Genomic DNA, 24,867 nt, shown 5'->3' on the forward strand with positions numbered 1-24,867 from the left:
ACCAAAAAAAGCGGGGCAGGCGGTGGGTGTTCTTAGCAAATGAGGACGCATCTAGTGCTGGTTTAGAACCCAAGACAAATTCCACACCCACGCCAAGAAAACTGGAAGTGCTGGGGATTGAACCCAGGACCTCCTGCATGCTAAGCACACACTCCACTGAGCTTACACCCGCTTTGGAGAAGTGGCCAAACCCACTGGCAGTTGGAGAAATGCACCTTTTTAAAAAGATACCATTTTAAGCGTTTCTAATCAGCATGGGATTTTGAAAGATTTCATAAAATGCAGTTTTTAAGGTCAGGAAAGTGGACATCGTGTTCTGCTGGTTGGCGTGTAATTGCTAATGCTCCCTGAAAGACAAGTGGGCTGGTGTTCCTTTAAATGGTCGAATGACTTCCATTGTACAAACAGACTGTGTGTTTTATTTATGCATTCAACGATGAATGGACGTTTGGGTTTTTAACCACTCTCTCTCTTTACAAATAATGCAGCTATGAATATTCATGAATAATGTTCTGTGTGGCCACACTTTCATTTCCTTGGATAACTAGGTAGTAGAAAGTTGACTTATATAGAAACTCCGGTAGAACATGTTAGGAATCTGCTACATGTTTTCAACGAGGAGCTCTTCTGGATTCTCATAGCTGTAACACCTCACTATCGGAGCCATGTGGGTGTTGGTATAAATATAGAACAAATGCCAACATGTGCCCACCTATCTCCCTTGTGGACACACAACACAAGCTGACATGCACTCCGGCTCGACCACCAGTTCTGACCCACACGTGGAGCAGACGGGATGTTTACCTGCCTTGGCCCTGGGGGACAGAGGGCTCTTAAGACCAGGCAGCCAGGACGTCAGACCACCTTTTGCTTCAGTCACTGTCACCCCTTGATGCGGGCAAGTGCCTTGGCCTCTCCGGGTCTCAGGTCCTCTCCTGTCCAAGGTGTTGTGAGGCTTATGCAAGTCACTGGAGGTAAACGTGCTGAAGCTTAACCTCAGACAGGAGGGCTCCCTAATAAGAGTTCCGTGTGGCCAGTGCTCCGTGTCACCCATTATTCAGGACCACAGGAAGAGCAGAGGAAAAGAAGGAACTGGTCATTATTTCCCAGGGAAAAGGACCCAGAAAGTGTGTGACAAAGACATGGAGGAAGCAGCAGGCACCTCCCTTCTCCTAGAGAACCCGGGGTTCCCGCAGCCCTGCCGGGCTGGGCTCCAGGGGAGGAGGAGATCAGGTGTCAGCTGCTGTGTGTATATAGCCCCAGGCCTCCAGGGCCAGGCTCACTGCTGAGGCCGGGGCCAGGCTGAGAAGATGAAGCTGTCCAGCGCCATCCCTTGGGCCTTGCTGCTCAGCACAGGTAAAGCCTGGCCCCCAGCCCCCTGCCCCCGGGCCTCTCTGCTTCCTGTTCGCCTAGAGATCTGTGCAGTTCACTTGTTGCCACAGAAGGGGGTCTGCAAGCTGCCCTCCTCCAAGGAGATGCCGCCCTCAGCCTGGCCTGGAGAAGGAGGGTCCAGCAGGATGGCCAAGACCTAGGGCTGAGTATATAATGATTTTTAAACATTTTCTTGGCTGTCCGTCCTTGTTCTGGCATTCATTCCTTGGGCCCCCTCTGCCTTATCCCTGGGATGCCCTGCACGACAGCCAGACCTCAGCCCAGACCTGGAGGAGGTGAACCAGCTGTGGGCAGCTTTGCAGGGGTCTTGGAAGTGTGATGGTGTGAGTGTTGTAGGTGGGACCCTGGCTGGACCTGATTGGAGGGTGGCATCCAAGGGGAAGCGGGGGCCCCTGGAGAAGCCCCTGGACAGGTGGGGTGCTCTGCCTCTGCCCACGGAATGGAGACGTGGCAGCAACGTGAGCTCAGGAATGACCAGCAGGAGCAGCAGCTCCCGGCAGGGCTGAGGACGTCCTGATTGGGGTGGGGTGGGGGGGTCTTAGCCCTGCAGGGGACTGGGCGCTGGGTCTGCACTGAACGTGGAGGGGCCCGTGAGGAGTCTCGGTGCTGGAGGGAAAGAAGGGAACGGCTGTGCCTTCAGGGAAGCCTCTGTCTCCTTCCTCCTTGTTCTCTCTGCGGGTCTTACTCTGCCCGCCCCCTTCTCTGTGCTTTTCTGCTCCAGCTCCTCTTTTCATCGACCCACACTCTCCTCCCCGGCTCCCCTGCAGGCAACTGTGCTCATGACCCGGAGCCGAGTGGAAGGACAGGCTTGTGCTGTCTCTGTGAGCACAGATCCCTCTCAGCATTTATCCCAGCCTCCTGTGATCAGGAACTTCCCGTCTCCCTGGTCTGAGGCTGTGGGGGTGGGGAAGGGGAGCCCTGCTCCTGGGACACTTTGTAGGCAGCTTGTAGGTAGAAACAGGTCCATCAGAGCCCTTCCTGCACCTGCTGTTTCTCAAACACCATCAGTTCAAATCAACAGATCAGGACGGCATGTTTTGGGGTGACGTGTCCTAAACTCCCCCAAGCGGCTTCTTGTTCCCCTGCTTCAAAGCTGGGACCTCAGATTCTAGATCAGAGGAGGTCACTGTATGTGCAGGTCCATGATGGGAAGATGTGTGATTCTGCCCTTGAGATCTGCTTTCAGGGAAACCTCAATTTGTATTTTCCAGAGCACCCTCCCCAGGGTGGGGAGGTTTCCTCTGTGGCCCCCAATCCTAGGCCACTTCGGTACTCAGGACGGGCAGCTGGAGACGGACCCCAGTGTCCTGGTTGACATCTCTGGTCACATAGCTTCCAGAGCACTTGTTGATTTCAATTTACTGAGGAAAGCAGTGTCAATGGAGAAGGAAACGAATGTGGTGGGAGCTTGACAGTGGCAGGGAGCATAGTGGACAGCCTCTCTGGGCTGGACGCTGAGCTGTGTACGCGTGGACTGTCCTCTGGAACCAAGGAGGCTGTTACTATTAAATTTCCAGTTTACAGGTGCATGGACTGAGGTTTGTGAGAATAAATATCTTGCCTAAAGCCATCCGGCTCTCACCGAGCAGCACTGGGCCCCAGTCTGTTTCCTGAGTGGGGCTGTGCCCACTTATCACGCCCTGAGGTTAAACCACAAGCCACAGCAACAGAGGAAACAGTGATTGCTGTCAGGTCCCTGATACGGTGAAACTTTCCTAAATTAAGAATGTTCATTTCTCCTCAGCTGAGATTTTTATTCCATGTATTTACACCAACAGCAAACTCATCATTGGTTTCATTGAAGAATTAAAAGAAATACTCAAGTTATTTTTGAGTGCCCCTCTGTCCTGATTGGCCCGGGACTGAGAGGTTTCCTAGGAAATGGCAGGTTCATCCTGCCGAGCAGAAACTCCCAGGTTAACTGGAGAAGCCTCTGAGCCTCCTGAGAGCTGACTTGTCTGACTGTGGCTCCAGAGCTCGAACGTTCACTTTCACTGAGTGGAACGGAGAAACGAAGGGTCACAGCTGAACGAGCGAGTCTTGAAGGCGGAGTGCCAGACCTCCTTCCTGCTCTGTCCCTGCAGGACCCGGCTCTTCCCGGGCCGAGGGCGGGCAAGTACTGTGCGCCCAGCACCACCCCTGGAAGCACAGCCTGTCCTCACAGGATGCGCGCTGTGTGTGCTAATGCCCTGACACTCCAGTAACTTCCAGCTTTTCATTTGTTGTTCTCTTTTGATGTCTTTCCAGCCTCAGTGGATTCATTAGACTGGCTCCCCCGTAAGTACAGTCTCAACCCTTACCATTTTATGCTCCCACGGGGAGAAGTGCTTCAGGGCTTCAGTTCAGATGCCTCTCCTGGAAACACTGGTGTCGGTTTACCTTTTGGTTAAAGGAACTTGGCATTTCCGGAGCTGACCGTGAGCCTTGGTCTTAACAATCCCTAGGGTCCCGTACCCTGACCTCCCATGACTGCCACCCTGTTCCTTCTCCCCTCCCCTCCTCACCTCCACAACCCAGGAGCTTCCCCTGCCCTTCTGCCTGCACAGCCTCAGGAGGCAGGAATGGGACCACCTCTCCACAGCGCAGGGGTCCCAGAACAATGGAGCCACCTTCAATGGCAGAGCCTGGAGGGCCGAGGGGCATCACCATGTGCAGTGTCAGATATGAGAGCCTCCAGGCAGAGGGTGTGTCGGCATCAGGGGGGCACTGGGCAAACAGAAAGGTTTCCTCCTGATGTGGGGGCTGATAGATGACTGAGTGATTGATGACTGATTGAGTGACTGGTGATTGATTGATCGACGATTGATTGATTTCCCTAGTGATTTTCAGGTCCAGGTAAAATTTGAACTCATTTGATCAAAACACCAATGATGAAAGTGCTGTTTTATCTTCACTTGACGAACTGTGGGCTTCTGCGGTGGCTCAGCTGGTAAAGAATATGCCTGCAGTGTGGGCTATCTGGGTTGGTCCCTGGGTTGGGAAGATGCCCTGGAGAAGGGAACAGCTACCCACTCCAGTATTCTGGCCTGAAGAATTCCATGGACTGTATCATGGGGTCGCAAAGAGTCAGACATCACTGAGTGACTTTCACTTTCAGTTGACAAACAATATTTTGTTGACAAGGTGTTACACTCGTATTTTTCAGGGATCAAGACAAACTGTAGTAAAGGGTATGGATCTCTTTAAAATTCTGAAAAGATTAAAACCTTGAAAACCACGTTTTCCTGGGTGCTCAGACTGGATGGCGGATGTCTGTTTGTGATTGGGGGGTGGGAGCCGGGACCACCTGCAGTGGGGTGGGGGAGGGGTGGCACAGAGCCCGGCAGCCTGGTGCACCTTCTGGGAGACTGGAATCCCTCCTTCTGTTGTAGGGAATACTAACTGTGGGGGAATCCTCAAAGAAGAGTCTGGAGTGATCGCCACCTATTACGGACCGGAAACTAACTGTGTCTGGACTATCCAGATGCCACAAGAGTACCAAGTTAGGGTGACTATCCAGAACCTCCAGTAAGTGCTGAGTGGAGTATTCTTTGCTGATGTTGTGGTTTTATGGGAAGGTGTCCCTCTTTGCCCCTTCCCTTTCCCCCTGCACCACCCAGCACACACATCCGGACACATCCTGACTCCAGCTCACTCCTGCTGACGACCCTGCATGGCCCCCTGCCCTCTGCATAAAGCGGACCCTCCTTCCATGGCTTTCAGATCCCTCCAGGGGACCCCTGATCTGCCCTCCCTTCTCACCTCTTCTCCCCCTGCCCCCTCTCTGAGCTGAGCCAGCACACTCTGAGCTGTGGACCCACCAGACTGTTGGGCAGCTCTGAGCCTTTGCTCACACTGTCCCCTCTGCCTGGAAGGCAGCTCCCGCCTCTCCCAGACTCACCACCTGCTGCTTAGGGTCCTCATTTCCTAGTGCATGATTTCACCGGAGGAAGAACGTTTCCATCACACCTGAAACCCCTACTCTGACTCTGTCCTCAGCTGGGCAGATCTTTCTCAGATTTGTGCCCCATATATTACCTGCTTTGGGAAGATCCCCTGGAGAAGGGAATGGCATCCCATTCCAATATTCTTGCCTGGAGAATTCCACGAATAGAGGAGCCTGGTGGACCACAGTCCATGGGGTCTCAAAGAGTTGGACTTGACTGAGGGATGACGCATGCACCATTCCTACCCATGTCTGAGTTTGTGCCTACAAGAAAGGGAGTCTTATTTTTGGCGGTCAAGAAATATTTTTTAACTAGTGAGTGCGTGGATGAATGAAAGACTGAATGAACAATTAAAAGACAGAATGGATCAATAATCCTGCAACAGAAAGCACTGTCAATGTAGCAATAAGTTGTAGCATTTCTATAGTAGGTTACTCTTCACAGATATTAACACAGGAGCCACATTTCCACCAACTGCAGACCAAGTGATATATAGTCCACAACGGTGGTTGAGACAGGTGATGTTATCTTGTGACTGAGGGCCCTGTCCCTCCAGACCTTCTATGAGGTCAGGTCTCCCACTAGGCTGAGGAGCTGCTCCGTGTGAGGAGGACAACCTGGAGATGCCTACCCCACAGCCGGGCTCAGACCATCTACCCAAACCACACGCCAGGGCTGAAGGAGGCAGGCATTTCCTGCATCAACATTTCTGTTAGAGTCAGAGGGATAGATTATCCTAAAACTTTTCATTATTGTCCCTTTGACCCTCTCCAAGGCCAGTTTTGGATATGACTGCCCTTGGGGCCAGGAAGGAATCAGTCCGTCCAACAGCAAGCTAGTCTAGAGGGAGCTGAGTCTGTGTCCTGGTGAGATGTCCCTTCCGGGTCTCGTTTTAACCCAGAGAGGCTCCAACCTCCCTCCTGGGTGGGACACACGCTGGGGGCTGAGAGAGGAAGACAGGGTGGGGTCAGGTCTGATGGGCAGGAGGAGGAGATGGAGACCTCAGCAGGAGTGTGACAACCCATGTGTGCACTTTGCCCACATCAGGGAGAGCTGGATGCCCCTCTCGCCTCTGCAGGTCCCGGAGGCCAAGCAGGGGTCCTGGGCCCCCTGTGCCAGGGGTGCAGAGGGTGAAGCAGAAGTGGAGTCACACACGCCTGTCTGGGCCTCACCTGACTCCATGCTTGTTGCCCAAGGAAATGGTCCTCAGCGTTGACTGTACTATTCCCTCCAGTGGCTCCTGATCCCAGAGTCCTGGGTGGGCTTCCCTGAGCCCCATCAGTGGGGCTGCCCAGGAGGCAAGAGTCACCTGCAGCCCTGGTGTGGGGAGGGTCCTGGGTGACCACCACCCCCTCCTCCAGAAGGGTGAGTCTCCCTCCCCGAGGGCACCATCCTGGGAAGTCTGGTGAGCAAAGCTGTGTGATTGTGTGGGGTCTGGACAGGGGACACTGCCTGCTGGAGGGATTATGATTCCAAAGGCTGATGCCTGCCCTTCTCACTGCTCTAACAGCCTCAACTGTGATAAAGAGTCCCTGGAGATTATAGATGGGCTGCCAGGATCTTCTGTCTTAGGGAAGATTTGTGAAGGTTCACTCCTGGACTATAGATCTTCTGCCAATATCATGACTGTCAAGTACATCAGAAAGCCTGACCACCCAACTTCTTCCTATGAAGTGTTATACTTTCAGGATCCACAAGGTAGGTAAAATGAGGCAGGCACCTGCTAATAAGTCCTCCCTCTCTGTTCATGGTGCAGGAAAGTTGGGCGTGTGGTGTTTTTGTGACTGTTGAAATAAACTCGACTGTCAGTAGATGAGTCAGAGGCAGTGTGACCTAGTGAGCCTCTCCAAAAACATCTACCAGTTCTATGACAGCATTTCTGCATCCCCAGATCTTGCAGTTGTGAAGATCTGACATGAAAATTCTTTTACAAGTTTTACTTTACATCTAGACAAGATGATCATTTCCTCTCAAATACAAAATTTCCCTTCTTGATCATATTAAAATCCCTTAGGCATATATCACTTTAGTCACTCAGTCGTGTCCGACTCTTTGCGACCCCATGGAGTACAGGGGTAGGCCTGTCCATCACCAATGCCCGTTTATTCAAACTCATGTCCATTGATTTGGTGATGCCATCCAGCCATCCCATCCTCTGTTGTCCCTTTCTCCTCCCGCCTTCAGTCTTTCCCAGCATCAGGGTCTTTTCAAAAGGGTCAGTTCCTCGCATCAGGTGGTCTATGTAGTGGAGTTTCAGCTTCAACATCAGTCCTTCCAATGAACATTCAGGACTGATTTCCTTTAGGATGGGCTGGTTGGATCTCCTTGCAGTCCAAGTGACTCTCAAGTTTTCTCCAACACCACAGTTCAAAAGCATCAATTTTTCAGCTCTCAGCTTTCTTTATGGTCCAACTCTCACATCCATGCATGACTACTGGAAAAACAATAACCTTGACTAGACAGACATTTGTTGGCAAAGTAATGTCTCTGCTTTTTAATATACTGTCTAGGTTGGTCATAACTTTTCTTCCAAGGAGTAAGCATCTTTTAATTTCATGGCTGCAGTCACCATCTGCAGTGATTTTGGACCCCCCCCAAAATAAAGTCTGTCAATGTTTCCACTGTGTCCCTTTCTATTTGCCATGAAGTGATGGGACCAGATGTATATGTAACCTAAAGCAAACTAAGCACAGTCCCTCAAGAGTGTATTTTTTCCTCATTAATGATTGACGGCAATTTCACCCACATGTCAACTGGAAGAAAATGCTTCTTAAACTCTACTTAACCTGTTCTCCATCCCACAGCTTAGTGATCTCTGCTCAGGCTTGAGTGGACAAATGTTGCAAAAGAGAACAACATTCCTTGAAGACCCTCTGGAATCAGCTGCCCACAAGGAGAGGCATCTTCTGATCACCTGTCTAATCACACCTGCTGCTCTCACCCTGTCACCTCCATCCTTTCCAGCCCCCAGTCTCCTAACTGCAGAAAGATTCCTTACTATTGGGTTTTAGATTGTTGCCAGTCTTGTGGTTAGTTCCTTCTATTTATCACTATAATTTTGAATAAAGTCTCTTTACCTGAGTCTGGATTTTTTTTTTTTTTTAGTTTGTGAGGCCTGGTGTCACAGGGTTGGAACCCCAGACATCGCTGAGAGTAGTTGAAACCCCTTCTGAAGGTCTTTATGCCCAGAGGGGTTCTCATTGGTCTGAGGTCTCTCTCAAGACAAGAGTGCTGTTTATTTATGATTTTCCTTGCCTGCAGAAGAAAACCCTCTACAGACATAGAAATGAGATGCTGGCCTGGCTCTCTGCCAAGTTTCAAACAATGTGCTTGAAGACAAAGAATCTTTGGTGAGGATATGTTTAATGTCTTCTGATTCCCACCATCCAACTATCAATTATATTGCATCATAGTCTCTTTTAAAGGTGTTCGGAGAGTAAAACATAAAGTTCACATTGTTTGGGGGCTCATCGAGTCGGGTGATGTTGCATTTTATCAGACCAGGCATTAGGAGGGTCAAAATCACAGTGGCCTCTGGATGGCACAGCTCCTTAGAAGCATGCAACTGCTTCCATGTCCTTTTCTTCTGTTCAGAGAGGAGCGGGAGTGTGGGGGTCTTTTCACAAACTTGTGGGGAGAACCATCAACTCCCTCAGGCACAATAATCCATGTGTGTGGACCATCCTGATAAGGTCAACTCAGAAAGTCACGTTGGAATCTCCCTTCCTCAAGTGGGTTCTCTGAAGGTGATTTTCCTTTGCTGTTATGGTAGATTTTAGGATCTTTTCCAGTTCACCCTGCACCATCCAGCACAGGCATCTAACCACGACCTGGTTCCATTTTTCACTTCCTGGTTGAAAACCAGCCCATAGAGTTTACCCGCCTTAGCAGAGTTTTATCAAACCCTTCTTCACCTGGCCTGCCCTCCCTTCTAACGTCCTCTCCCCTCTGGCCCCTCTCGGGGCTGAGCCATCACACACTGAGCTTTGGACATGGCACACCTTGGAGCAACTCTGAGCCTTTGCTCACACTGTCCCCTCGGCCAGGAGTCCATCCTTCCAACCTTCCAGACACATCCGCCTGCTGCTCGGGGTCCCCATGAAGCACCTCCTGGTCCAGCTGAAGGGCTGACTGCCATCGCATCTTTGGGACTCCCTCACCTCATGTAGGTCTCTATGCAGTTTAAGAATACAGCTGCTGTTAGACACTCAGTCATATTCAACTCTTGGTGATCCACGAATGGAACCTGGGCTGCCTGCATTGCAGGCAGATTCTTTGCCATCTGAGCCACCAGGGAAGTCAAGTATACAGTACCAATTGCTTATTTATTCAGTGGGTACCACTGCAGCACTCAAACTTTAGGGTCCTACTAGTAATTCTTAAATGAGTGAATGAGTGATAAGGTCAGAGTTGTGTTTTCAGTGTTCCAAAGAGACTCTGCATTTCTCTCCAGGTAGCCTTCAGTGTTAACATGGGAGTCACGTTTCCCTCAACCGTAGGCTGAGCCAAACAAAGACCAGAAAAGATGCTGAGACAGAAGATGCCATCTGTGTGAGGCAGGGTCTCTGTCCTTCCAGACTTGATGTGGGGTCTGGACCTATACTAAGTCACTCTCGTGTGCCCAAGGATGAAACGCCTTGCAGACGGCTGCAAAACGGGGTTTAGACTCTATTCAAACGGTGCTTCTGTAAACTTGAAATAGTGTGGTCAAGAATCAAGACTATGGTGCAAACTCAAAGAGGTAGGATTGACAATGCACGCATTTCCGATGGCTTATATAATTTCTCCAGGTTCAGATGGTTAGATGGCTCTGAAAATTTCTCTGCATTGGCCCTTTGCCAATTTCAGAGATTTCAGGCTCTTCCTGTCCTTATCTCTGCGAAGGCTCTGTTTGGTCAAGCGTGAAACCTGTATAGAAGGTCCTGGTGTGTGTTCTTCCTGGACATGTCCCCTGCCTCCTGCTGGATCCCTTAGAGCCTCCAGCCTGTCCGCTGTGAGCAGGGCATGTGCTTGTGGTTAAGTGAAGATAAAGGAAGGGATTAGGAGTTAAGAGCAGAGGGGGCTTTGAAGGCCAGAGAGAGAAGCAGAAGGACCTCCTTAAGACTAGGAAGGTGCTCCACAAGAAGATGGACACGACTTGTGCCTCTGATCCTGCCCTTGGACAAAAGCTTGGCTGCTGGAGCCATGCAGCCCCACCCCCAACCCCATCCACCAGGGGAGGGGCGGTTAGAAACCGAGGAGAGGCATCTACACACTCATGTCAGAAGGAAAGCTTTGCTTCTGAAGACAGAACAATGAAAGGTTTTATTTTCTGCAGAAGCATTCATCCATCTCTGCGAGGCACTCATCAGCTGCTTCCTGAGCTTTCCTTCTCCTGGGCAGCACTGTGTAACCTCAGTTGGTGTATTATGTTGCTTTTCCCTGGCATCTACCTGGAGAAAAGAATTCCTGGGTAAACAGCTCATCATGAAGCCCGTTGATGATTCAAGGTGTGGGGATGGCAGGCAGGTGACAAATGGAATGCTAGTGACCAGCTAGGACATGGCTGTCTGGAGCAGAGCCCCACGGAGACTCTCCAGGCATTCATGTACAGCTCAGAGTCCTAACACCTCCAGGGTGAAAATAGGTTTGTCATAGGCCTGAGGGAGACTGACTGATGGTCCTGGGCGATGTTGCTGTAATGACCTCTGGCTGTCACAGGAGGGGCCGTGGCTTTCAAACAGGTGGACAGAAACCCTTTGGCCACATGGATGTGGGCAATGGCCATGCATCGGGGTGTTCCCAAAATGACGTGGGTTAGAAAGATCATGATGACACTGACAGTGACTCCTCAGAGGAATCATGAAAAACATCAGCCCAGAGTCTATTTCTCAAAGTTGCTTCAGCTTTGATTCCAGTTGGACACATCTGGGCTTTAGATCTAACCTTCTTTCTCTGTCTCACAGACGCCCGGCCCCAGACCACACACTGGTCAGGTGAGGACCCAGCCTCCCATCTCAGAATGTCACTTCTCTCCCTGCCCTTCCCCCCATAATATAAACCAGTCCACGTGTCCCTTCTGGACATACGGCTTGCTCTACCACTGGCAATATTTGTGCTCAATGGGGCTTCATTTTAAGGACTCACAAGGCCTTGCAGAGCTTACACTTGCTCTGTGTGTGTGTGTGTCTGTGTGTGTGTGTGTGTGTGTGTGTGTGTGTGTGTGTGTGCTCAGTTGCTTCAGAAGAATCTGACTTAGTGTGACCCCATGGACTGTCTCTGCACTGGCATGTGGATTCTTTCCCACTGTACCTACTACCTGGGAAGCCAAAAAGAACATGGAAGTGAAAGTCGCTCAGTCGTGTCTGACTCTTTGCAACCCCTTGGACTAGACAGTCATGGAATTCTCCAGGCCAGAATACTGGAGTGGGCAGCCTTTGCCTTCTCCAGGGGATCTTCCCAACCCAGGGATCAAACCCATGTGTCTTGCATTGCGGGCAGATTCTTCACCAGCTGAGCCAACAGGGAAGCCCCCCCAAATATTAATACATATAACTGAATCACTCTGCTATACACCTGAAATATTGTTAATCAACTCCATTCCAATATCAAAGAAAACTTTTAAAAATGAAAAGTTTTTTAAAAGTAAAAAAAAAAAAAGAGAGAGAAGCCACCTGGGGCAGAGCTGCAGGAGTAAGAAGGACCAGGAGGCTGGGTTACCATGGAGATAAATAAAACTTTAATAATGATGGGAAGCAGTTTTGCACATGTACTCTTTCCAGGCATTCTCTTTTTCCAGGCTGGTGGCCTGTGATGCATAACTGGGGTAGATCCCCCGAGACAGAAAATCCTGATTCATTAGCAAGAGGTCTCCAGGAAATTCTGCCACGTGCAAAAGACTTCTGTTTGTTAAGCCAGTGATGGACCTTTCCACTTTCTTTGCGGGGAGGAACGGTTTTAGATCATTTGGATGGTACGTTATGCATTTTTTGGGTTCTTCTGACTTGAAAATGACATTCATTTTTATTTCTTGTCTTTTGGAGGTTTTGCTCTCCACCTTGCCTCTCCCCTCTTGATGGGCATCGTTGCCATCATCCTGGCCTTCCCCAGCCCTGGCCCTTGCCGTGGAGCCCAGGTCCCCTGAAGGCAGAAGCGAAGAGCCCCTAAACCTTTCAATGTAGGGTAAGAGCTGCTTGCTCCGCAGGGCTCTTGCCAGCTGCATACGCTCTATGTGCTTGCTGATGTTCAGCCTTTCCCGCCGGGGCATCCTGAACTCCTCCGGGGACACGATCACCTTGGCTGTCCACATTTTCCCCAGGGGCCCACAGGTGGCACAAGGAGGGGTGTGCTGCAGTTTATAGTCCACCACCCGTTTGTAGTCTGAAGACAGTGTCTGTAGTTCCTTGAGCATTTTCTGTTCTTCCTCTTGCTTGTAAGTCAGAAACCTCCTGGCTGCCACGGTGTGAACGCCACCTAGACGCTGACAAGTGGGAAAAGGTGTGTGAGTCCTGCAGTCGTGTCCGACTCTCGGCAACCCCGTGGACTAGAGCCCACCAGGCTCTTCTCCAGGCAAGAATGCTGGAGTGGGTTGCCATCCTCTCCTCCAGGCCAGTGGGCAGGGGGCTGGGGGGCGAGGGGAGAGAGGTGGTGGTTAAAATCTCAAGGGGATTGATGTGTTCGTTTAGTCCACATGTGGGTGAATTTCTACAGTATTTGTCTTTCTTAATCTGATTTATTTCACTTAGTATGGGCTTCCCTGGTGGCTCAGAGGGTAGAGTGCTGCCTGCAATGTGGGAGACCCAGGTTTGATCCCTGGGTCAGGAAGATCTCCTGGAGAAGGAAACGGCAACCCACCCCAGCATTCTTGCCTGGAGAACCCTGGACGGAGGAGCCCACCAGGCTGCAGGGAGTCAGACATGACCGAGCGAGTGGGGAGGGGAAGGAAAAAGGGGTGCAGGAGATGAGCTGTAAGGTTATGGAGAAAACTACATTTTGGTGGTAGCACATAGAGAAATATGAAACACAACGTTGTGCACACGACACTGATGTAATTGTTGAGTCCTGCTGCAGGCCACAGGTGTGAGGCCTTGTACCAAGGCCACAGAAGCAGAGTCTAGAACCAAAGCTAACTGAGCCCCTTTGTAACCTTACCACAAGTCCCCTTGATCATCACTAACAAGCTTCCTGACTCCCAGTTAGGCAAAGACGCCCACTCCAGCAAACACCCTGTCACGCCCCAATCACTTTAACGCCAACCTTCTTAGCAGGAATTGTCTTTGTCTTGAGGCTATAAAAATCAACTGTTAACTCACGAAAGCGGTCGACTCTCCCTGGCCTGTCAGGAGTTGTCAGCCTGCTGCACTCGCAGTACCCACTTTATCTTTGCTCTTTTTTAATAAACGCTCTCCTTTCTGCAGTACTCTGTGTCTGGAAATTCTTTTCCAACCTGCTCTCAACAATAATGTTCTAAATCAATGTTACCTCAAAACAACAAAAAAATAAAAATATAGCATTTATGATGGAAAATTTTTAAAAGGTTCTCAATGGGACAGGAGCAAAGGACACCCACAAAAAGAATTATCTAGCGGCTCCCTTGCCCTCCACCAGTGAAGGTGCCCGAGACCCTGTATAGTGAGAATGAGGGTAGATCTTTGGGAACAGACGAGCCTGGGTTCAAATCTGACTCTCCTTCTCACCTACTAAGAATCCGAGAGAATTGTATTGATCTTACAGGCCCCTGTGAGGTCTCCATAAGATGACAAATAGGAAAGCAACTAGTGCAAGATAAGGGCTCAAGAAAAGGCAGCTTCCATGATTTGTTATCACTTGTAGTTACAGTCTTGCTTGGGACTTTGTAATAAGAGAGTATTTTGCTTTTGCTAGGCAAATATGGAGACCACTAGTTAACTCGCCAACTCTCCTCCACTGCTTGGGAGACTCACACCTGTGTTGCTGGTGGTTTTTGAAACTCTGACTCTCCTAGCCTAACTGCCTGGATTCCATGGGGCCTCGTGTATAAATCTCACAGCACTTACTAGGATCTCTTTCTCCAAGGGGGAGTATTTCCCGAGGGCAATGCGTGGGTCTGACTTGTAGAATTTGGTCCATATCCTGGAAGGCAGAGAGGTATATTAGAACTCCGAAAGGGTCTTCCTAATTTTGCCTTTTGGAGTGGGAAATCTCACTAAGGGTGATGCTAAGTTGATCAGGATAAAGCCCCTGTGACCATAGTTTCTAAAGCCACAGGGTGGGTTCTTCCATTTAGCTTCAAATCTGACATGGGTGGGACGTAATGGACCAGAAGCATAGGTTACACTCACCCCAGTGGTGAAGCAGGGCATAGATCCCCTTGGGAGTACAGGGACTCTTTATTCAGGAAGGAATCGCTTATATTGAATGCTTGCATTGGTGTTCCATTCTTATTTAACTTCCCCTCTGTAGTCATCTTTTCTTGGGTCCTTGAATCTCTAGCCCTCTGTTTTCCAATCTTCGGACAGCCATTCTCCCATTCTCTGATCATACTCTGGCTCCAGGCTAGGATGGGAGGTGTCAGTGCCTGGAGTTTCTTTCTAAGACAGCTTTAATGTGAACCCAAATGACAGCCACAAACTTCTTGCATCATAACTGGCCTATGTGGCAGCTATTGTGAGGTCTGAGTTTAGGCATCAGATGATCCCCTGGGGTGAAATGGACACACACTGCCATGGTCTTGGTATGTTGGAGTCCAGAGGAATAGAGCGGGCAGAGAAGTGTAGCTGGAAGATGATCTGACCACTTCAATGCCACTTATAAGCCCATAAAGACTGCTCAGTTCTTTCAGGATGAACACTCATCACCTGAAGTCTCTCCCTGGTATTGGCTTGTCTCTCCAATCTTAGTTCCAATTTTAGTTCCTCATGTTCCATCCATGAACTCTATCCATGGTTCTTGGAATCAGCTTCTAGACATGCTCCCCTCATGTCACAAATACCCGTTTCTGCCTTGACAACTTGTTTATCTTTTAGGGCCCAGCTTAACTGGAAATATCTCTGAGAAATACTGTTAGTGCAAAAATAAAGGCACAGAAGTACATAAATTGTAGACAACCTTTTTGTATTTGAAAGGAAAAAATAAGCATGTATACTTTCATTTGCATAAAGAAACATTAGAATAATACATACAAAAAAAATGTCACAAATGATTATCAGAGGTGGGTGCCTGGCAGATATAGATGAGGTGGTAATGAGTCTTTTCATGGTATACATTATCATTTTGTCTTGAATTTTAGAACCATGTGAGCCTATTACCTTTTGAAAAAATGAGTTTAAAAAGTAAAGAAGCAGCTCATGGAAGAAGATGTCTCTGTCAAGTACTGGTCCTGAAGCTTTCCTTTGCTTCTACCAGAAAACACCCCTAAGTGGGGATATTTAGAGATGGGTCCCGGGCTCATGCCCACAACAGCCATCTGAAACACACCAATGCCCCTCTCACATACCCAGGCAGTTTCAGTTCCCTAGAACAGCTGTGAACCTGGAAATCAGCAGCCAGTGCCTCTGAGCAGTATAGACAGTGCCTCTTGCCCTGTATGCATTGACTGACACATTTGTCCTACACACAGCTGTTTGCTCAAGCCACATGACACCTGGCATACTGGGCGCACTCCACAAATATTTGTGGAACAACCAATGAATGGGACATGATAGAATATTAAGGACTGGGACTTTCCTGGTGGTCCAGAGGCCAAGACTGCACTCCCAATGCAGGTGGTCTGGGTTCAATCCCTGGTCAGGGAGCTAGATCCCATACTCTTCGACTAAGAATTCGCATGCCTCAACTAAAGATCCCACTTGCCACAGTGAAGATGGAAGATTGTGCCACAACTAAGACTTGGCACAGCCAAAAATATAAATATTAAAAAAAAAAAGAATATTATGGACCTTGGTTCTGACGGTAAAGAATTGGCCTGCAATGCAGGAGACCTGGGTTCAATCCCTGGGTTGGGGAGATCCCCTGGAGGATGGCATGGCAACCCAGTCCAGTATTCTTGCTGGAAGAATCACTATGAACAGAGAAGCCTGGCAGGCTGCAGTCCATGGGGTCGCAAAAGGTCAGACGTGACTGAGCGACTAAGCACGGCACACATCAAAAAAATCAAATCTTTGTCAAATTTCCAATAATACAGTCGGAATGTAATGTGATACTTTTTAAAAGACCATACAGAACTTCCAAGAGAATTCGAGAAGAAAAAGGACTGGAAGGAAAAACACAGAGATACGAGCAGTGGACTGTGGGCTAGTGGGGGATATTCTAGGACTGGCCATGGACATGCAGCCTGGTCACCTCCAGGTGTTGAGATGGAGTAGCTATGGCCTTGTCTCAGCAGGTTCAGGTAGAAAAGGTGGCACAGCTCCTCCAGGCATCAGAAAGAGAGTGATAAAGGGCACCCTGCCATGCTGCCCGGAAGTGATGTCACCATGACGACAGTAGGTTTGGGGTGGAACTGGAAAGAGAGAGAGAAATTCATTTTAAGGGATTAGCTTACATGATTGTAGAGGTTGGAAGGTCCAAAATCTACCGGTGTGGTCCAGCAGGCTGAAGACTCTGGGAGAGCCCAAGTAGATGTACAAGACCACTGGGAGAGATGCCTCTTGTTCAAGGGACATAAGTCTTCAGTCTGTTCATGCCTTCAGTTGATTGGATGAGGCCTACTCACATTACGGAGCAACAGGCAATTTGCTTTACTCAAAATTTGCTGATTTAAATATCAATCTCGTCCAAAAACACCCTCACATAAATATCCAGAATAACGGATCAGACCAAAGCATGACTGGGCATACATGTGTGCTAAGTTGCTTCGGTTGTGTCTGAATCTTTGCAACCCTATGGACTGTAGGCTCCTCTGTCCATGGGATTTTCCAGGCAAGAATACTGGAATGGGTAGCCATGCCCTTTCCAGGGGATCTTTCTGATCCAGGGATCTAACCATGGTCTCCTGTGTTGGCTGGCAGGCAGTTTCTTTACCACTCATGCCACCTGGGAAGCCCTGACCGGCACTATGGCCCAACCAAGTCAACACATGAAAGTAACTCTCAAATCTGCTTATAAGTATTAGGTTTTAATGATTTGCTTAATTTTTAAATAGTTTTTTAATATCAGGGCTTTCGGTTTTATATATAGTTTTGCCCATTTTTGAACTTCATATTAACAGATTCGTATAGTATGAATTCTTTTACACCTGCATTTCCCCCTCAACATTGGATTTGTCAGACTCTGCTGTTGTTATGCTTGTGAGTTCAATCGTTTTCATTGTTGTTTAGCATGATCATCTTATTAAACAGTCTTCTGTTGCTTACATTTGGGTTTTTTTAATTTGGGAGCATGATAATACAGGTTTCCTTGCAGTTGCTCTGTTGGGTGCATACCTAAGAGTGAAATTGGTAAGCCCTAGGAGATGTGCAACTTCAGTTTCCTAGCGAATTCTCAGCTCTGTTCCAAAATGTCTTTATCATTCACCATCCCACCAATAATGTATGAGAATTCCTTCTTGCCAACACGAGTGGGTATGTTGTGATATGTCACTGTGGCTTTAATTTATACTCTTCTGATTACAAATGAAGTCAAATATTTTTTCTATTGCCCATCGAGTGTACCCTTAGTGAAATGTCTATTCAGGACTTTTGTCCATTTTTTTCTAGTAATTGCTTTTCTTATTGATATGTACAACTTCTTTACATATTCTTTGTATAAGCCCATTGCCAGTAAAATATATTGCAAATATCTACTCCTACTGTTGACTAGCTTCTTCCCTTTCTTAAAGATGCCTTTTGGGGGTGTGAAGAGTTGGGAGACTGGGGTTGACATATATACACTATTTGTACTACATATAAAATAGATAACTAACGAGAATCTACTATACCGCACAGGAAACTCTACTCAAAGCTCTAAGGTAACCTAAATGGGAAGGAAATCCAAAAAAGAGTGGATACATGTACATGTATAACTGACTCACTTCTCTGTACAGCAGAAGCTAACACAACGTTGTAGAGCAACTATACTCCAATAAAAATTAATTTTAAATATATACACACTACTATCTATAAGACAGATGACAGACAAGGACCTACTATACAGCATAGGGAAGTCTACTCAGTATTTAACATATATGGGAAAATAATACGAAAAAGAATGGATATACATATATGAATAACTGAACCATTTTGCTGTACATCTGAAACTAATGCAGTATTCTAAACCAACTATACTCCAATAGAAAATTAAAATTAAATTTAAAAAGATGTCCTTTATTCCAACTGCACTCCAATTTATGAGCCTTTTTCTGAATGGTTATTGCTTTTCATGGCTTAAGAAAGCATTTCCTGTTCTAGGAAGGAATGATAATCTATATATATTGCATATATATTTATGATTTCTCATATCATTCTCTAAAAATTTCTTTTCTTTTGAACTTCTTAACTTCCTACCTCGTTTTCTTTAAGTACATTTTCCAACTTATTATTATAATGGCTATCAAGGATTGCTTGTACGTGTGTGTATGCAGGTCATACACAAAAAGCCCAGGATTTTCTTCCCTGCTAGCCACACCTGTCCCTGCAGTCACCGCCTAGGCTCTGGCACCCTCTGGTGGATTTTTCCACTCAGTGAAAGCTGGCTCTGCAAAGACCCACCAGCCATCCCTGCTCTCCAGGGCTGATTCCCTACAGACATCGCCCCCTCGGTTTATAATAATGGCGCTCTTTTCTAACAGTGCACTCACTATATCCAGACTTTATATGAGAGGCTGTGTGCTTTAGAATCATAGTTCCCTTTACAAAGCCACTGGCTCTTGGCAGACCAGCCTCCTAGAAAGGTCTTCTAGGCCAGTGATTCCCCAACATTAATGCGCATACAAACCCCCTAGCAAGTGTTACTTGCTCAGTGGTGTCCAGCTCTTTGTGACCCCATGGACTGTAGCCCACCAGGCTCCTGTGTCCATGGGATTCTCCAGGCAGGAATACTGGAGTGGACATGGGTAGCCATGTCCTTCTCCAGGGGATCTTCCCAACCCAGGGATCGAACCCAGGTCTCCCGCATTGCAGGCAGACTCTACCGTTTAAGCTACCTGGGAAGTCCATATAAACCTCCTAGAGATCTTACTAAAATGCAGTCACTGATACATAGAAGACACTAAATAAATATCTGATGGAATGAGAGCAAAAAGCTTAGCTAAGATAGCTCTGTAAAGTGAAGCAGGGCGGTCTGAGCTATGGAATGGCAAGATGTCCTTCTGTGGGCTGGGGTGTAAAGGCAGCGGCCACAGGTTGAGTGAAAACAGCCCTCAGCTCCTGATAGCATGCATCTGGGCTCGTTTCTGGTGGCCTGGTTGAATCACTTAGGTGAGGTCACACCACCATGTATAGGAGGTGAGGCATCTTCCTGAAAGCATCAGGGGTGAGCCCGGTGCTCTGGCAAGAAACGGGTGCCTGGAAGAAAGGCTTTAAACTAAAAGAATTACTGCCATTCTCCAGCTCTTACTCTCCTGCATCTAGGTCTTGGAAAGGTCTAACCACTCTTGCAGGTGGCTCTGGTGGGAAGGAAAAGATGGCCTCTACCCCAGGGAGCCAGCTCGGAGCAAAGTCAGGAGCCAGACCGGGAGCCCCATCGTGGCAGCCAGAGATAAGCTGAACCTTGTAGTTCCATGTGCTTTCCTGATTATGTCTGCTTCCCTGAAGGGCGAGCCCAAGCTCCGACCGCTCCAGCCCGGTCTCGGTCTAGGGTTACATTTGGGCTGCGGGGAGGGGTGGTGGGGAGGGAGTGTGGACTGTGTCTCAGAGGCCAGGACCCTGGGGTCAGCCGTGGTTAGTGAGACCCCTCTCAAGGGGAAGTGGAGATCCAGCAAGGAGCAAGGTTTCATAAGACAGGATTTAGCAGCAGCTCCAGTGGTGACGGAGAGACAACAAAAAACCCAATGTACTCTACAGCAGAAAGCCAGGAGGCAAGGGTAATTTGAAGTTAGAAAGGGATCACTTTAAAAAGGAAGCACTTGAATGCAAATTTGTAGAGACAGAAAGTAGACCAGTAGACTACTGGTTTTCAGGGGATTAACTGTAAATGGGCAGGAGAGATCTTTTGGAGGAGATCCAGCCTGGGATAATGTCTGAGCTCTCTCTGAGAGTCAGGCTGGTGATGGTCCTACCTTACCCTTACTCCAGCTTAGCAGTTCCGAGACTCCATCAGATTACCGGGGAGGGTGTGAACCGTGGTTTCCCTTATCTTTAAATAACAACTTCCACTGTTAGCCTGGCGTGAAGGTGGCGCCAGACAAACTAGACATTGACTGTGCTGATCCCGCTGCAGCCAGACAAGGTGGGAGCGGGGGAATGGGCAGCCTTCCTGTGTTGAGAGCGCTCCTTCCTGCCTGTCGCTCCATGTGCGATCTGGACACAGATAAAATAGGAGACAAGACTCTCCTTGCTGGACCACACCAAGTCAAGTCCGTAGGCTGTGATGCTCCTTTCTGTCCCACGAAGGGGGGAAAAGGGAAGAGGATGGGGAAGAGTATGACCAAGCAGAGTCCAGGCTCCATTCCTGTCTTGCGTCCCATCCCTGCTGACATCTGATTCAGCTTTGTCCCCTATCTGGGTTGCTACAGACCCCACCTGAGAGGTAAACAGCCAAAAAGAGGATGTCAGAGGAAAGGAGGTGACCATGTCTGGGGGGTACGTCCCAGCTGGCTCACCAGATGCAAGGCTCAGAGGGCGCTCATCTGACCTGTGGAGAGACTTAGAGAAAAAGAGAGAGGAGTCACTCAAGACCATGTGGTCTAAGGGCAGATCTGAGTCCCCAGGGCAATGAGAATAGATTTTAAAAAGAGAGAGACGCTTAACTCTTCAGTGCAAATGAGAAAAACAAATCATTTTCACCCTCTAACTAAGGGACCGTGCACCCCAGCAGTGGAAACCCAGGACTGCTGATGTGACCAATGCCCTTAAGTCAGCTCAAGGCTCTGGTTACACCAGGAGTGCCCCGTACAGAGGAGCCAAGAAGGAAAAAGCCCCGTCTTCTTCATCATTTTGAGAGGGAAACTATGGCTTCCGGTGAAGGGATTTGTCCCAGGTTCAGGTCTCAGCCCTGCCCCTCCCGTTCTGCGGGTGCTTGACCTATAATGGGAGAAGGGTCTGAGAAAGAGGGGGTATGTCAATCTCTGGATGTGTAATTGATTCACATTGCTATGCAGCAGAGAGTAACACAACAACGTCAATCAACTCTACTCCAATTAAAAAATTGTTTTTTCCTAAGTGAGATGTGGCTGAGATGCAGCAGGGAAGGAATGATGGGGAAACTGGGAATCAACTTCAAAGGGAGCTCAGCCCAGGGCTCTGTGATGACCTAGAGGGGTGGGATGGTGGGATGGTGGGGGTGGGGGGGATCAAAAGGGAGGCGTATATGTCTAATTATAGCTGACTCACATTGTTGTATAGCAGGAACGAACACGACATTACAAAGCAGTTATGCTCCAGTTTAAAAAAAAAAGAATCTTTTTTTTTAATTTCGAGGAGGCAGACATGGCCCCCAAAGAGAACAAACAGCTCTCCCCACACAGAAGTTACAAACATGAATGATTTTGCGTTTTGAGGTCTTGACTTCCAGGAAGTCCTATTTGTGAATCTGGAAAAGAAGACAACAGGAAAGGACTCCCAGAAGTTGTCTCTACTCTTAACATAGTAAACAGGGCTGCTCTCAGCGCTGTTGCGCCAGGGTCTCTGGGCAGCCCCCTACTCATTCTTCCTCAGGAGATCCTTCGATGGGGTTTTACAGACAAAGAAGTCGGCTACTTTGGGGGAAAGTTTCAATGATTTGCCCAAGGTCACAGTATTTAAAACTAGGCAAAAAAAACCCAAAAAACAAAAAACCCAACAATCTCAGTATAATCTGAGGTTAGAGTCCCTCCAGGAAATGATGAGGTGCTGAATGGACACAAATCAGTCTGATAAGGAGATTAAAACTGAACAGGAAGCTAATGAATTCACACAGGAAAATGGTGAGAGGCAAGGGTTTAGCAGCCCCAAAGTTACCACCCCTAAACCACCAGTCTGGTCTGAAATAAGGAATGCCACCAACATTAGCAATAATAACTAACACCCGCAGAGCATTCATGGATAGGCAACAGTCTATGAACTATAAATGCCTTAAAATATTTAAATACTTTAAATATGCATATTTATTTAAAACAATATTAATGAGAGTTCTAGAAGGCATTTGATTCCAAAACAAAGCATATTAACAGCTTTCAGTTTCAGTTCTGTCCATTCTCTCAGTCGTGTCCAACTCTGCGACCCCATGAATCACAGCACCCCAGGCCTTCCTGTCCATCACCAACTCCCGGAGTCCACCCAAACCCATGCCCATCGAGTCGGTGATGCCATCCAGCCATCTCATCCTCTGTCGTCCCCTTCTCCTCCTGCCCCCAATCCCTCCCAGCATCAGGGTCTTTTCCAATGAGTCAACTCTTCGCATCAACTGGCCAAAGTACTGGAGTTTCAGCTTCAGCATCAGTCCTTCCAATGAACACCCAGGACTGATTTCCTTTAGGATGGACTGGTTGGATCTTCTTGAAGTCCAAGGGACTCTCAAGAGTCTTCTCCAACACCATAGTTCAAAAGCATCAATTCTTCGGCACTCAGCCTTCTTCACAGTCCAACTCTCACATTCATACATGACCCCTGGAAAAACCATAGCCTTGACTAGACGGACCTTTGTTGGCAAAGTAATGTCTCTGCTTTTTAAGATGCTATATGATGGGTGTGTGTGTGTGTGTGTGTGTGCTCAGTCCTGTCTGACTCATTGCAACCCCATGGACTGTAACCTACCAGGCTCCTCTGTCCATGGAATTTTCCAGGCAAGAATATTGGAGTGGGTTGCCATTTCCTAGTCCAGGGGGATCTTCCCAATCCAGGGATCGAACCTGCACCTCTTGTGTCTCCAGCATTGGCAGGCGGATTCTTTACCACTGCGCCACCTGGGAAGCATAATCTGCTATGATAGGCCAGATGATATTAGAAAGGTTGCAGCCCTGGCACAGGGCATATCAAGGGTTGCTGAGTAGATGTATTTCTGTGTTTACATTTTATGTAGGGAAGGTCTGAACTCAGGAAATGGGCTGGGATTCCAAGTGGTTCTAAGGGCACTCAGGAAGCTCGTTACCCACCATTAAGAAAGATCTACAATCTTTCTACGCTGCTACAACTACATATAGCAATCCCTGATGACTCAGATGGTAAAGAGTCTGCCTGCAGTGTGGGAGACCCGGGTTCAATCTCTGGGTGGGGAAGATCCCCTGGAGGAGGAAATGGCAACCCACTCCAGTATCCTTGCCTGGAGAATCCTATGGACAGAGGAGCCTGGTGGGCTACAGTCCATGGGGTCACAAAGAGTTGGACATGACTGAGCGACTTCATTTCACTGATGGAAGACCAGCCCTGCTGGCAAGTCTCAATTCTCAACCATCTTCAGTTTTTCTGGAAACTTCACCAGGTATCACCAACATCTTGCAGTGGAACTACCTGTATGTTTCATAAAATGTAGAGTATGACCCCTAACTATCTGTTCCTGCCTAGAAATGTGATGGTTCTCTATTTGGAAGTACCCCTGCTTGCTTCCCCTGGGCTTGCAAGTATCTGTGTGAATCCCTGGGCTTTTTCACCAATTGAGACACAGCTTACGAGTCGTTTGCAAGGGCTTGGGTTTCCTCCTCCCCAGAAACCCATTGCCCCACCGGGGACTTACTCAGGGAGGAAGCACGCTCTTTTGCAAAGGCTGCAGCAGCAGCAGAACCCAATTGAGCATGCATAAAAAGATTGTGTGAGTCACGGTGTACAAACATGAAACCATCTTATCTTAAAACCCTAGTTGGCAAAGCATCGCCTAAAGATCATAGAACTCCCATGGTGGGTAAGAGGGAGGGAGTTACAGTCTATCTCCTTTGGGATCTAACCCCAGGAAGAGTACAGGTTCATGATCTTTCAGTTGTGTGCGTTGAACAGAGTCCTGGGAACAGACCTGAATGGCCAGGGTAGAGAACCCCAAATTAGCAAAAGGAGCTCTTACTGGAGTTGTGCAATGCTTTGCCTCTTATTCATTCAAGAGCCCATCGATTCTATAAGCGGGAAATTGGTGGTTAATATTTTTAATAGTAGTGTTCAAAGCAAAAGCCCTCCGTGGAGTGTCAGCACGGCTGCTGGCTTCACCACCCACTTCCGCTTTGTCCCTCCCACCCTGCAGTCACAGGCAGGCCTTAGGCTTCTGTGACTGTCCCACTGTCACCCACTAAGGTGCCCTCATGGCAGCCTCCACCCCTACCACCAGCACCCCGTCCCCTCAGTCAGTGCTGGACCCCTCGATGGCAGCTACACCACTGCCTGTGACTGTGGTCACATCAGAGGGGCAGTCACTGTGTCACTGTGTCTTCACCAGCTTTGCTGTCCCTGCAACCCGACTGCAGGCGCTGTCGGTGGGCACTTGAAGTATCAGGCATGTTTGATGTGGCGTCCAGAAGTGGACACATCCAGGCAAGGAGGTCAACTGGCCATGAACC

The 24,867-nt window shown here is 48.5% G+C and overlaps 2 protein-coding genes and 1 long non-coding RNA gene across 3 annotated transcripts in view; 1 reads left to right on the top strand and 2 right to left on the bottom strand.

Annotated features, from left to right (window-relative positions):
• LOC139035990 (uncharacterized) overlaps window positions 1–24,867 on the bottom strand; it is a 47,727-nt gene that overhangs the window by 6,786 nt on the left and 16,074 nt on the right. The window lies entirely within an intron of this gene.
• Window positions 1,311–8,389, top strand: LOC110122841 (spermadhesin-1). Its single transcript, XM_070469870.1, has 6 exons — window positions 1,311–1,356; window positions 3,477–3,566; window positions 3,640–3,669; window positions 4,764–4,899; window positions 6,829–7,016; window positions 8,123–8,389. The coding sequence occupies exons 1-6, from the start codon at window positions 1,311–1,313 to the stop codon at window positions 8,125–8,127; spliced, it is 495 nt and encodes a 164-aa protein (XP_070325971.1). The 3' UTR covers window positions 8,128–8,389.
• LOC110122840 (uncharacterized protein C10orf120 homolog) lies at window positions 12,014–14,928 on the bottom strand. The gene is made up of 3 exons (XM_020870400.2): window positions 14,618–14,928; window positions 14,333–14,408; window positions 12,014–12,777 (listed from the first exon to the last, which is right to left on the bottom strand). The coding sequence occupies exons 1-3, from the start codon at window positions 14,815–14,817 to the stop codon at window positions 12,037–12,039; spliced, it is 1,017 nt and encodes a 338-aa protein (XP_020726059.2). The 5' UTR covers window positions 14,818–14,928; the 3' UTR covers window positions 12,014–12,036.

The sequence above is a fragment of the Odocoileus virginianus genome, chromosome 7, assembly GCF_023699985.2.
Source record: "Odocoileus virginianus isolate 20LAN1187 ecotype Illinois chromosome 7, Ovbor_1.2, whole genome shotgun sequence".
Classification (NCBI taxonomy): domain Eukaryota; kingdom Metazoa; phylum Chordata; class Mammalia; order Artiodactyla; family Cervidae; genus Odocoileus; species Odocoileus virginianus.

What these genes read in the sequence shown, in the direction of transcription:
- LOC110122841 (XM_070469870.1), top strand. Translation starts at nt 1,311, where the DNA reads ATGAAGCTGTCCAGCGCCATCCCTTGGGCCTTGCTGCTCAGCACAG. An exon ending in GTCCTCACAGGATGCGCGCT is followed by an intron (nt 3,567 to 3,639) that starts GTGTGTGCTAAT and finishes ATGTCTTTCCAG; the next exon opens with CCTCAGTGGATTCATTAGAC. An exon ending in TTCATTAGACTGGCTCCCCC is followed by an intron (nt 3,670 to 4,763) that starts GTAAGTACAGTC and finishes CTTCTGTTGTAG; the next exon opens with GGAATACTAACTGTGGGGGA.
- LOC110122840 (XM_020870400.2), bottom strand. Translation starts at nt 14,817, where the DNA reads ATGATCAGAGAATGGGAGAATGGCTGTCCGAAGATTGGAAAACAGAGG. An exon ending in TGCCCTGCTTCACCACTGGG is followed by an intron (nt 14,409 to 14,617) that starts GTGAGTGTAACC and finishes TCTGCCTTCCAG; the next exon opens with GATATGGACCAAATTCTACA. An exon ending in CCTTGGAGAAAGAGATCCTA is followed by an intron (nt 12,778 to 14,332) that starts GTAAGTGCTGTG and finishes CCCACTTGTCAG; the next exon opens with CGTCTAGGTGGCGTTCACAC.